This window comes from Electrophorus electricus, chromosome 13 (genome assembly GCF_013358815.1).
Source record: "Electrophorus electricus isolate fEleEle1 chromosome 13, fEleEle1.pri, whole genome shotgun sequence".
In the NCBI taxonomy this organism is placed as follows: domain Eukaryota; kingdom Metazoa; phylum Chordata; class Actinopteri; order Gymnotiformes; family Gymnotidae; genus Electrophorus; species Electrophorus electricus.
This window is the reverse complement of record NC_049547.1, coordinates 11,711,879-11,726,039: the sequence shown is the minus strand read 5'-3', so window position 1 is coordinate 11,726,039 and position 14,161 is coordinate 11,711,879. Positions and strand designations below refer to the sequence as shown.

At 37.3% G+C, this 14,161-nt stretch overlaps 1 protein-coding gene across 1 annotated transcript in view; it reads left to right on the top strand.

Moving 5' to 3' along the window:
- Window positions 1-945: 945 nt before the first annotated feature.
- sntg2 (syntrophin, gamma 2) overlaps window positions 946-14,161 on the top strand; it is a 37,174-nt gene continuing 23,958 nt past the window's right edge. Inside the window, exons 1-6 of the mRNA XM_027002453.2 lie at window positions 946-1,092; window positions 10,267-10,404; window positions 10,901-10,957; window positions 11,434-11,491; window positions 12,279-12,322; window positions 13,195-13,236. Of these exons, the coding sequence (XP_026858254.2) occupies window positions 1,024-1,092; window positions 10,267-10,404; window positions 10,901-10,957; window positions 11,434-11,491; window positions 12,279-12,322; window positions 13,195-13,236 (408 nt within the window). The 5' untranslated portion in view covers window positions 946-1,023. The remainder of the gene's footprint in view (window positions 1,093-10,266; window positions 10,405-10,900; window positions 10,958-11,433; window positions 11,492-12,278; window positions 12,323-13,194; window positions 13,237-14,161) is intronic.

Sequence of the window (14,161 nt, the reverse complement as noted above, 5' to 3'; positions counted from 1 at the left end):
GTAATCAGATTGAATAGTAGAGCAGTTTAGAAGCAATCTGTTTACATGTTATGGAGAAAAATCAACTCTCTTTTAAATAGTGTTTGTGTGAACTATAAAGTGTAGACAATATTTACAAATCTGACAAACAGCAACAACTTGACCTATAGCAGATGTACTTTGTACATATTAATGAAGGATATTTGAGAAACGTTGCAAAGAGGTAGAGGCAGAAGTCGCAGACGAGGTTCCTGCCGCCCTCCAGCAATACTTGATTGTTTATATGAATTCAGGGCAAAACGTCATGAGAGCAGAGACACCACCTGACAAAAACCGGGGGTGATCAAAAAGGAAGTGCAACTAATTACTTCATATATAAATAAGGCATAAACCTTTGGATAGCAGACCATACATTTAAATTTCGTTTCCTTGATTTAAACATAACGCATACAACAAAACCATTGGTTACTTCATCTGATTTATTGGCATATATCAGCCCGCATCGCTGAATGGTAGTGTCAGTGCAAGTAATAGTGCAAGTAACGCCTGCAAGTAGGCAGGCGCTCAACGGTTAAATCTCAACCAGAGCAGACTTGCGATATCTGTCGCAAATAGGTGGCGAGCGAGAGACAGAGGCAGCGAGTGGACATGCAGCGCAGACTGTGCCCGCGCCTCCAAGATCACGCCGCTTTCCTGATAACAGTGCCGACAACTTAGGGCAACGGTAACGACTGGACGGACATTCTTAAAGCCTCATTTCAAACTTCAGATTTTTTGGGAACTATGCTTTTCTAAAAGATTTTTCCATGCGTTTCATTACTTCTGGTGGATGCCAAAAGGCTGGTGTTGTTTAAGTAGTGTATTGAGTGTCCTTTGGCAACTTGTATACGACTAAACTGTCTCAAAGGGGATGAGTGCGATGCTCGTTCCCCTTTGCCTTCTGTGGTTTACAGGGCAACGGTGAACTGCGTTAACTGGATATTACGGTATAAATGATCAAAGTCTCTTTGACTCCAGCGGACCGAACCAGTGGCTGCATGGGAAATGAACGTTGCCGGCAAACATCAACCTGATTTATTAGAGCGACCTGTCAGCCTCTTATTACCAACATGGGTAAGAAAATATTTTCTTCCTCAAATCAGACGTTGGAATACATCACTGGATATCCATTTGTTTATGTGGGCTGATGTGATGCATGTCTAAACACGAGAGGCTTTCTTGAATCATTTGGAAGGTGAAGTAATTAATTGAGTGTAAACACTCAGTTGCATACTCTATACCCACACAACCTAACTTTAAGGTAATTGTTCATGGATGAGGATAGCCTACCGATTTTTTTTTTTCAAGAGGACTGATATGGACCTGTGTAACAAATTAGAATAAGCGAGAATATTAAACACGAAATACTTGTAAAAAGGAACCTCGTTTTGCGAGGATGACACTGAATCTAAAAATATGAATTTGCTATAATGGTGCTAGTTGCCATGAGGTGGAATGAAACAGCTTCTTGAGTTCCCGGCTAACACTACTTGATGTAGCTATGATGCGGACGATTTTCAGAATTAAACTTGGAATCACAAAAATGGTTTACGGTTCACATTGCTATAAAAAACGTTTAATATTAATGCTAAACTTGTTCATTTGCAAGAGGACTATATTTAATAGGCACTGTTTAAGATAAACCTTGTGATGTGCACGAGCTCACGAACAGGTGCTTGGGGAAATTCACTTAACAAGGAGTGTCTGTGCACTGTTTTAAATGCTTTGTTTCTTGTTGCTTGATGAATATGGCGTTTAGATCTGACAGCACAAAATGGGTGTTTTATGACGATGCAGAGTACTCATAACACTTGTCATAACATTTGTGTGAAACAGTTTTGTTCATATTCATGTAACAAGTAGAGAGAGAGAGAGAGAGAGAGAGAGAGAGAGAGAGAGAGAGAGAGAGAGAGATCTATTGCTTATAATGACCTCTAAATGGATGGAAGATTAATATACTGTATACTGTACAGTATGTTTTGTATATTGTAATTTACAACACATATCAGGGTACATTTTTCAGTTAGCATTTCACATCAAACCAAACAAAAATTCTTTGTGTGTGACTTCTAGTCTTTCATCCCTTTGCAGCCACAGTGATGTGAAATGGTGTATGAAATGTCTATGTTCTCACTATTAATGGGTAATATTAAAATTTTATCTGAAATTTTACTTTAATACAGGCAAATAATATACTTGCACAGCCCAGTGAAAAGTAAATTTTTTTTTAGCTTTTAGTCATGTGCTAATGGAAAATACTGCATACTATATAATTGCTCTCTTAGTAGTTGCCCTAAAAGTGCAAGTGCATTGTGAAAGTGTTAAGGATAGCTTATTTTTGTCTGAATAGGTGTAATGTACACGTTGGCCAGAGTCAAACAGTAAAGACATGAAAAAAATGCCAAATGTGCTAAAAATGTCTCTCCTTCCCCTCAGGACATAGAATGTGGCAAAGGCAAGGTCAAAAGCTATGTAAAACCATGGCTGGCTAATCATTGCTTTGTCATATTACATCATACATCTTTCAATGGATTGTATTGCCTATCCACTTTGTCCAACATGAGGCTGTATGTTCTGTCAATCTTTAGTCTATCACTGACACATTAGGGTAAATGTGAAAATGATTAACTTTCACATTCATATTTAGCTGAAATCTGAAAAATCAAAACAACTTATCCACCATCAGTGGACTGGGCATGGGATGCGAGAAGGTCAGTGCATATTGTGCCTGGCAATCAGACCTGAAACTGACAGGAAGAAGGATGATATTTTATCTCATGAATGATTGTGTCAGTGAAGTTCCCATGATGGCGTCTGAGTGCTGCCTGATGACGTAACAGGAGTGCAATGCTCACCGTTTGTGAAACCTTTGCAATGAGAAGGGCAAAGAGGCAAGGACCTTGAGACCTTATAGAGCCCTATCTCTGTATGAACCTGCCTAGGTCACTAAGTTATTCCTGTGTGGAAATGTGCAATCAGGATTTTTATACTTCCTCCAAATCTCCTCTTAGGAGCTATTATGTTAGAAGCCTTAAACAGCACAGTGAGGAGGTGCTGCAGCTCATGAGAGACTCGCAGCGCAAGAAATGGCCAGCAAAGACGAATGTGTTGGTTTCAGGTTATTTTAATGCAGCACTGACTCAGATTAGATACTGTTTTGCCAAGATGGCATTTTTCCACAAGAACCAAAAAGTTTTGTTACAGGCTTTTCTGCAGATGGCTTTTTAGTTTAAACAATCATCCAATATAATATTTATATAATTTAATATGTGCCTGTGTTACTGAGAGGCTGTAAGTAATGGATTCCTGTCAAATTATTCTTTCAAACCTGAGCCACGTATATAGCTGTCTTGTGTGAAGGATGTCTGTGTCTTATTTTTCTTGGCCATTACAGCTAAAGTGAATCATCATATCTATCTATTAAAAATACTATATATACATTTACATTCACAATTACATTTACATTTACATCATTTGGCATACAGTCTTATCCAGAGTGACTTACAAAAGTGCGTTGTCATTTACTCATAGAACACATCCTAGCCAGTACAGTAGGTTAGATAGAGTTCAATATACCAATGAACTAGAATACTCTTAAAATACAAGGATCATTGCTGATGCCTAGAAGTGCAAAATACATAAAGTCTATCTCAGACAGTGATAAGTACAATAAACAATAAGCAAAACAATAGGTGTTTGTTACTCAACATCAGTGTAATGGAAGACTAAAACATTTAGAAGACAAAACATTCTAAATGTTACATGAAGAAGAAGGCAAAAAAAAAAATAAAGAGGTGGAATCAGAGGTGGAATACAATAGTGAACATTTTCAGACAAGTAGTCTATACATCTCCACAACAGCCCTTAAAATGTTCAGGCACACACATTTTTATGCTTTTCCCATTTCCTATTTTCTAACCAATTTGTGATCATTTCAAGTGACCAAAAAGTTAATTCCATGCAGGTTCAAAGAAATATGTCAGTCTTGTTGAAATATGAACATGGTAATATCTTTGCTCTGAACATTGATGAAACTATCTCACTGGTACAGTGGTACAGTGAATGCTATGAGGCTTGTGGTTTGGTTAGTGAATCTGTATGAATGTGAACATTTGGCCTGGTATCTTATTCTCCTACACTTCAAGAACTTGCTGGTGTGTCTAGAGTATTGGCCCTCATTCTTGTAAGTACATAACTAACTTTCATAATAATTTTAATAGATACTGAATAATTTGCAGTAGTTAGTAAATAATATCCTTTCAGATGAAAAACTAAATAATATGCCTGGAGATGACCTTTTTACTCGTTATTTTATAATATTAAGGCATATTATTTAGTAACTACTGTGAGATATTCCAGAAACTTCATTTGCAACTGTATGATAGTTATCCAGTCACAAGAATGAGGAATGAGAGTGTGGGCCCACTGGTGGCTCCTGAGAGTTTATGAGAGGAAAAGATAAAAAACAGAACAGACCACAGTTAGACTGAATTTTCAAGCAATCATTAGGTTACCAATGTGCAAGAATTCAAAATACATCTTCCTAACACTGTAGGAAAACATTTAATCTTTATATTAGGACAGTATACTTCACTGACTTGCATTATAAACAGTGGGGGAGATTATGCATGTGAATAGCCAGCATTTTTTATACAAGAATACAGTTCATTTCCTAATGAGGAATCATAAATGTCCTGCAAACATGTTGCATGATACATGTGGAACATGGAATTATTTGTCAGTGTATTGTCCATTTTCCATTTATTCAAAAATTATTTACATTTACATAAACATCAGATGACTGAAAAGGCTGTATGAATACATGCACCTGAAACTGGAATTGGAACTGGTAGCAGCATTAAACACTTGGATCTGTAAATAGGCAGATGTATGGTCTGCATGTTTGGACTTCCATGAGGAATTATATCAATCTTCACATACAAAAAAAATAAATAAAAAAATCTGTTTTGCTGTTGCTAACTGGAGCCCTAATGCATCATAATGCGCACAGTTATTGAAGTTAACACTGTATACAACTTGCCCCCAAATGATGATCTCCTCTCAACTCCAGCAATGGTACGTTTCCATTATGAAAGGGATTCCTGTCACAGACTGCTCCCAGTCCCACTGGTCACGTGGTACAGCCCGCCGCGTGCAGTGCGACTTCACTTTGTATTATTTGTAACCACGCCTTCCTTGTTTGCACACACCTGCACATGGTTGAATGTGATTGTACGTATCTAAACCCCTGCTGGTGTGTGTATCTTTGTTGGTCATTGCCTTTGTTCATGTCATTGCTGTTAAATGTGTTTTTCTTCACATTTTCAATGCACATGTTTGTATTTATCTATATCATTGCATGTGAGTACCAAAGTTGTATGTGCCCTATAATAAATGTTTGTCTACGTCGATGAAGTCTGTTCGTCCTGTTCCTCGCCCTGCGGCACTCGGGACGTCACAATTCCTATATGCATTGTTGCAAATAATCAATTTTTTGTGTGACTCGTGTTATCTTAGAGTTAGGGAGTTTGATAGGAGCCATACATTCAATGAATTTTAACCTTAGAATAAAAATGACAGGAGTCATTCCCATAATAATTCATATTTCATATTTATTCTTTATATTTTTTGCAGTGTTATGTCCATCATTGGCAGAATGAGAAGTCATAGAGACAAATACATTCATTATGTATTTCATCAGTACTCCATCCAGTAAATATTGCAAATATAGATCATTAGGTATGCCATTTCACAGAATTACTCTAATTCTCCTTGATGACTTTTAACATAACTATCTTATATACGAACCGTTGTACAATCTCAACTTGCAAATGATTCTCTAATTACTCCTGAGATCAGCTGGGTGGTAATGTATTAATGTTGTCTTGATGTTTACTGACCCAGTAAAGAGGCCTATCTCCTTTCCTTCCTTCATTATTTCTACTCCAGCTTTGCCTTTTCATTTCCATTTTGATTCAGGGCAAGAATGAATTTTAATATGCTCCCTTGCATGTTAATGTTTTTTTTTTGTTTTTATTATTATTTTTTTTTATAAAGAAAATAATGATTGTGAAGGAATCACTGGCGATTAGGATGACAGTGGTGGTGTTGCCATTTGACAATTCCATGTATGCAAACATGAAGTAATTTGCCTATTTCATTACAAATGATAATAATTTGGATACCATGGAGTACTTGCAGTCTGAGGGTAAGTCAGGTGTTTTTAAACAGAAATTAAAGAAATTATTGAGTGATTAAGTGTTTAGAATACATATTGAATTTGAATACTTCAAATTTGAATATTGCATAAATTCTTTTACAGTTGTCTTTAATATACTGTGTTTAGGGAGAGACTTCCTTTTCAATATTTATTTCTGAACTGCTTCTCTACTGATAACACATGACACATCTATCAGCTGTGGCTCTCCCTAGCAAATCTAAGCTTTGTTGGGTTTCCCAAAAGCAATGCAGCTCGAAGGTCAGTCTAAGAGAGTATAGCAAGCAAAAACAATTGTTTAGAATTGTGTTGCCTGTCACAAAGTCAATGCAACATCTCAAATGCAGATTTCTGCTGGGAAAACACTGGCACTTCCTGGCTTATTCTGTCATTTACAGGTAGATTATGTAACAGTGAAGCCGAAGTGTGAAGGAAAACAAAATGTCTTGGTGGTTGATGACAAATTTTCCCACTAGATAGAAGCCTATCCACCAGCAAAAGGCACTGTCAATCACACTGCTAAAATACTAGAGCGGGAATTAATTCCCCATTGGGGACTTCCTGAATAAATTGAGTCAGTCCAAGGCACACACTTTACTGTGTAGGTAGTGAAGATGTTTGCCGATTTTTGATAATAACTTGGAAATTGCACTGTCCCTACAGGCCACAAGCCCCATGAGAGGCAGAATGTGCAAACCATGTCATCAAAGAGACTTAACTCCACAATTAAGGGGTAAAATGGACTGAAGCAATACCCACTGTACATTGCAGTATAGGGGCAACCAGTAGCAAAAGTTGGGCCTGAGTGCCTAAAGAATCATTACAGGGATATCAGAGATGGTCCTAGAGGTGACTGATCTACAACAAGCAAATTTTCAGACTCACTCCTTAATTACTGTCAGGTACAGAACCAAGCAGTGCAGATAGCACAATCAAGTCAATGATGCCTGAGCGACACCAGTTGAAGGTAGCCATATGGTCATTCCAGATACTCCATGTGCGCAAATAAACATTGAAAATCTGAAGATCCATTTTCCAGCATGAAGGTTCTACTCAAAAATCAGCCAGTCTAACTACACATGATTGGAGTCAGATGTGAGTAGAGAGTGAAGGAGAGAGGGGAGGTGAATAAAATGGGAATGTGTGGAATGGTTGGATGAGGCCTCGAAGACCCCAATTCAGAGAACATCTTTCTGTGACAGTGGCATATCGTGCATACAAAATAGATATAGAGGCATTCAGAAACATTATAGATACACTTAGTAAATGTAATATAGAATCAGAAACAATCACAAATGAACACAATCATGTAAGATATAGTGGATGGGCATATTAATTCTTTCATTAAGATGGAAATGTTTGATAGGCCTTGCACTGGTTAGCTAGTTTTCTGGCACTTCAACTTGGTTAGCTATTTACATCTTCTGTTGATCCTCCAGGGTCTTCCATTTCACACAGTTGTTGTACTGTTTGCCTAAAAGTAGTTTGGTAGTAGGTCACGTACTGGGTTGTAAATGTTAGGTGGCCATTCTCTTCAGTGCACTTTATTTCCTCCAGGATTAGACCAGGTATGAGCATTTTAAGTTGAGACTCAGTATATGTCCTTCCCCTCACTGAGAATGCATGCTGCAGTTTCCTGAGAAAAGCCTCCACATTTATTGCACCCTCAAGCGTAATGTTGGCCATCAAGACAATTTTTCTCTATAGAGTGCTTTGCCATATTCTCGATAATCAGAATTGCACAGATTACAGTTTTACAATTTGCACTTTGTGGCTTAGACTGATATCTCCAATATGTGAAAAGTTATGAGACAAGGAGATAAATTATGAGGAAAATTATAATAGGTGTGAGGCACCTCAGTTTATGCTTAAGCTTCCCTTTGGAAAGGAAACCATTTAGATTGCACTAGACACCTGTTTTCATCCGTTCTAGCAGTGGAGAAAGACAATATTGTTGGCTAATACCAGGCTGGGAGGAGCACAACATTATCAGAGCTGATCTCCAATCAGCAGTCGACCTCCAGTCTCCTTTAATTACTGTTGTGATTGAGGCAAACTGGTATCCAGATTCTCTTCTTTGGATGCAAACTAAAAGGTTGTGGAATTCCATCCTGTACAAATCAATGAGCAGTATTTAGTTTTAATTCTTGTAAGCAGGTTGCAGATCATTTGGGCATTCAGATAAAGATCAATGTGTGATGTGCTGGATTTTTCTAGTGCTGAAATAGCACTGTCCTTTAGACAGGCATGTAAAGAAAAACAAGGAAATGTCAATAGATGCATGGGACTTACCACTTGGTTGAGATTTACCACATATACTCCTCATCCATGCTGATGTTTCTTGTGTTGCATGCCATATGCTGCTGAAATGTGTAGCAATAAAAAAACACTGTTTTACATGCAATTGAGGGCTGATTTCACACAGTAAAGCATTTTCTCTTGTTCTAGTTCTTAATTCCTCACATATTTAAAATGAAGAAAAAGCCTGCAAAGTGCTTGACAAATCTCTTCAGCCACAAACTTCATCAAGAGTTTGTCAAATAATGTGATATTATTACTAAAGTAAATCTACTGTATTCCTTAATTTAAGTGAAGTGTTCTTGGGATTAATATATTATGACCAAATACATCCTACTCATTTCAAAGTTAAGGTTGTGACTTAAATGGATGTACACCTCAAGTCAATAGAAAGATTTGTGTAGATACAATATTGTAATGTAATCCTCCCACACTCCTAACCCTATGTTAATTATTAAATGCTAGTTAGCCAGCATTTGTTAACTGTGTTATGTTCACATGGGTCAGCAGGCCAGCAGTGAACGTTTAGTTTATTATTAGTCTCACAGAGACTTGTGAGTCCCAATGGTGATCCCCTGGTGCATATTCTACCAGTGTTCTTGTAGTGTCAGGCTATGACTCAAATCTTTGATTAATTATCCTATCCCTTTGGAGCTGGTGGGGGAGTCACTTGACCTAAATCTTAGTATCTCTTGGGATGAATGCTCATAGTGTCAGGAAGAGAACTAGGCCAGGAGAAGGTAGCTGTAGGTGTCCACAAATTGGTTCCATGCTCATAGGGACCTGCAAATATGAAAACAATTAAAACATGTATGATTTGTGTCAGTTTCAGCTCTGACTATGACTTTAGCTGGCTTTTCTTTTCAAACCATTTGTATTCCTTTTTTGTTATAGTAAGGTCAGTAAAGTAATGGAAGGAATTGCTGACAGGAGAGATCTCTATATATTAAGTAGCTGCACTCATATTGCTTTTGACATTCTACTTTCTGAATTAGCCTCAGAAAAGGAAAGCTCCAGGATGACAAATCCGGCTTTTCTCCATCCTGCCAGTTCATAATAATTATGGGCCTGTTTATATTTTACTCATGTTATTCAGAATGTTTTTCAATTTACCAGGTAGAACAATGTGTTCTTGGGATTAATTTCAGCGTGTAACTAAATTAACTAAGCTTGTAAAGCTTTTGTTATCTGCACCTTATTTTCTTGAAATAACATTTCAGAGTGGTACAGACCTAAAAGCAAGTTTTCTTTAGCACATATTCCTTAAAGGAAACAAGTGTCTCCACAGAAAGGTTCATTAAATCCACCTGGACTTTTCTTTTTTTTAGAGTTGAGGCAGAAATGAAATGCACTTTTAAATCACGAGCATATCATTGGTCTATGCGGTTTGGTGAATTTTATATCTGAAAACTTGCCCACTAACACCATGAAATTACAGGAACAAAAATGATGTATGTCCATTAAAGTTCTTAGAAATAGCACTATTACTGAATTTAGATATATTTCAGAGATGAATGGAAAGCTTTGGCTGGTAATTATCTTTAGTTTTATGTTGGAAATCTTGTAAATAGTGCCTCTGTAACATGTTGAATCATCTATTGAGACTAATACAATTTAGAGTATTGATAGGAATTTTAATAAATGAGAAAAAAACATAAAACAAACAAAACCCCTAAATTATTTATTTTCTGCATACTGACTAAGCCTCAAAAATGTGTTCTTTGTGTTTAAAGACAAAAACTGGACTTGCCCTGTTGTATGACGAAAATACCAACAATACCTACGACATCCGTTTAAAGTTAACGAAAGAGATGCTGACCATTCAGAAACAGGACGTGGTATGCATAGGTGGTGGGGCACATCATGTAAACGTAAGTACTAAGGAATTATTCTCCTGAAAAAAAGATTTACTTTCACACACAGACTGCTTCAGGCAGAAGAGCCGAACCTACATTATTTTTCACTTTATTTTTTTTACCATTGTGGGAAGTACCAATGTGGTATGGGAGAGTGACTGTGTTACTGATAAATTACAGATGATGAGCAGAAGAAGTGGCATTAGAATATTTTTTTGTTACATTTGACGTCTCAGTCAAGCGGCACATTCTAAACCATATTGTGCAAGGTTGGGACACATTCTCTTTCCCAACATCAGCTGGCCTGTTCTCAGGGCCCCAGTGCTGCCTGAGTACAGTGAAAGAAACTGAGTTAGTATGTGTGTACTGAGTTAGTAACAAATATGTATTTGTTTGAGCTGGTGCTGACTAATTGTGTGATTAGAATAAGCATATGCCAAGCTATGAATGTTGCCTTTGTCGAACAGTTCATCCAGATGAATTTTACCAACTAAATTCCCATTTTTTAAAGCACAGAACTGTTGTACTCCGAAGACAGGCAACTGGAGGCCTTGGTCTGAGTATCAAAGTAGGTTTTTTGTCTGCTTTTCAGGGGGCTGTAAATTCAGTTTTGAAAAGTAAAAGTTTAAAAAGTAAAAATTCCTGCCATGATTTGCTTCACCTAGTTGATTTCACTAATTAATTTTGCCTACTGATTTGAACTGATAAGCAAATCCAGGTGGTTGGAACAAAATTCTGGAGAGGTATTTTACTTTTTGAATCTGAACTACCTTTCCCTTTTAAAAAACACAGTTCCAATAATTTAACTGAAAATGCTAATGTATTTAAATGACCACATATCTTCATGGACAAGGTGAATGACTGCTCATGGGGAATCTGTATTAAAGATCAAAGAGAACCTTGTCGAACATATTAAAGCCCATTACACCACTGATTGTGATAAGATGTAGCAGAGGAGTTGTAGTTCATGCAGTGTGGTTTCTGCAATGAGCAGGTGGAAAGTGGACAACTAAATCACACTCATGGCTTTTTTAATTTTTTCAGGGAGGTGCTGAGCATAAAGTACCTGTGGTCATTTCAAAGATTTTCAAAGATCAAGTAGGTAAGACATTATTGAGTTTTCCTCTCAATTTCTGTGTGATTGAATTAGTCGAGGCGTAAAGGATAACTATATTTTACTCTTACTACCGTCAGCAGTGATTACCTCTTTTTAAGTTTGTAATTTAGAGTGTCTGTAGTGGAGAGGCGAGATCCACTTGATCTGTTAAAGCAGTCTGTTTGATAACTATGTAATTAGAGGCTAGTGGACATATTGGTTTGCTTACTCCCAAGTGCACTGAAGCACACGGAAAGGACTGAGATGCCGTTAGCCATGACAAAACCGAAGGCCTCATAAGCATGCAGATATTTTGAAGTTCTCATCCAGTAATAGGTTTTCTTATAAATGAGAAGCACTGATTACAATATTGATTACAAATCATCCTGTATGAGTGAATGTGCTTGAAATGTGAAAACTGATACCAAAGGATTAGAATGCGTTTTGGAGACCCATTTCATAAATGTTTGCTAGTGTTTCAATCAGATCAGATTTCCAGTAGCAGCCTCTTTAACTTGCAGCTTATCTATGCATCTGAGACAGTTTTGGCTCAATGTAGTGACACACTAACATTTTGAACCCCAAGAATCTGATACTGAAGACATGCAGTACTAGTCAGTTGTGATAAAATAACTAGATTTAACCCCCCTGTCTTGCTTGCAGCTATGCAGGCTATGCTGCGGTTACTCATCAGCAGCAAGTGCTGATTGTCATTTCTGTAACATAAGCACATATGAAACGAGTGATTGTTCTAATGTCTCCATTAACCTTTGACACTGTGTCTGGCCTGCAGCGGATCAGACAGGGCTTCTGTTTATTGGCGATGCTGTATTACAGGTCAGTGCAGTAAGCATAAGCTCACTCTCATTTCCCACACTGCCCTGGGCATTAGGTACATGTCAGAGCAATATGCTACCTGCATTCTAATGTTGTCCTCCTCTGATTCATTTTCTCCAGGTTGATTGTGGTTTTAACCTTTGATCTCATTATATGAATCTGAAGAATAGCAGTAATGAGACATCAAGAAAGTGTAATAATTCTGGGTCTTGTTACCAAAAATGTATGAATGAAAAAGAAGGGATGCGATATTAACTCTGCAAAAAAAACCCTTTAAGTTCCCACATCTCATCACTAAAAGGAGCCCTATACATATAGATGAAATTTATATGTGATGTTGATCTACCATATCATCTCTTTATCATGCAGTGGCACATACAGCAACAAGAAGACTGGATCTGATATAAAGTAGAAACAATTATGCAGTTGAGCAGTTTTAGTTGGTTATGAGAACTAACAGAATTACATATCTAAAATACAAAACAGGTACTAGGCACACACCAAAGGGAAAATAATTATATTAGTGATATATTTGAAAATTAAAGTAATTGTAACGATTCTCCTGCTGAACAAGAGAAATTTTCAAGCAATAAACTTTCAGTGCAAATAAAATGATCTCTTATGTTAAGACCAATCTCTAGTAGGGTGGTATAAACTTAAATGTATCAATATGTTCAATATATGTTCTTCAAACAGGAGGTGAAAAAACAAAATTAATTCAAATATAATTACTGGGTTCTTTCATTGACTACAATCTTAGGTAAAGTGCAATGGACAATAATGAACTGCATTCTGCCAAATTTTGATTATAACAATATATATGGAGCCAGTTTTCTATAAAAACTTTCTAATGAAAACTCTGTCTTATGTAGGTCAATGGCATTAACGTGGAGAAGTGCACACATGAAGATGTTGTGAGTATTCGCTCATCAGATGTTTCATTATTCGTGCCTGCAATGTTGAAATGAAAGTGATGTAAGATTGATCACAGATGCAGCAGATGTCCCACTGAAGTGTATGCCATCCTTTTCTATCTAACAAATGTTTTTCTTCTTTTTTTTTCTTGGACCTCAACCATAACAAATCAGTAGGGAGTAGATTCATCACACGCAGCCTCCAGTGAGGGCAGATACTTTAGGAAGTCTGCAATACACTGGTGATTCTCTCTCTCTCTTTCTCTGTCTTTCTCTATCTCTCTCTTTCTCTTTCTCTCTCTCTCTCTCTCTCTCTCTATCTCTCTCTCAATCTCTCGCTCCTTTGCGCTTGCTGTCTCTGTTTCAAATTCAAATACATTTATTGACATGTTGCCACATCAATTAATAGCATTCTAAATATTAATAATGATAAGGTGTCAGAACACTGTGCATCACATTTTGATGTGAATGGAGTTGCACAGACGTAAACCAGTCAGACACCTTTGATGAGTCCCATCTACCGCCAAAAGCACATGACTGGACCATGGAGCAATGGAAGAAAGTGGCCTGGTCTGAAAAATGACCATTTCTTTTACATCATATAGACTGCCCAGTGCATGTGTGTTGCTTACTAAGGAAGACTACACTATGGGAAGAAGGCGAATCGACAGAGGCAGTATGATGTTCTGATGGAAAACCTTGGGTCTTGGTGTTCATGTGGACATGTACCACTTACCTGAAAATTGTTGGAGACCAAGTATACCCCTAATGGCAGTGGTCTTTTTCATTATGATAATGCAACCTGTCACACTGCAAAAATTGTTCAAGAATGGTTTGAGGAACATGACAAGGAGTTTAAGGTGTTAACTTGGTCTCCCAATTCCCCAGATTTTAGGATTAGCAGGAAAACCAAGTCAAATCCATG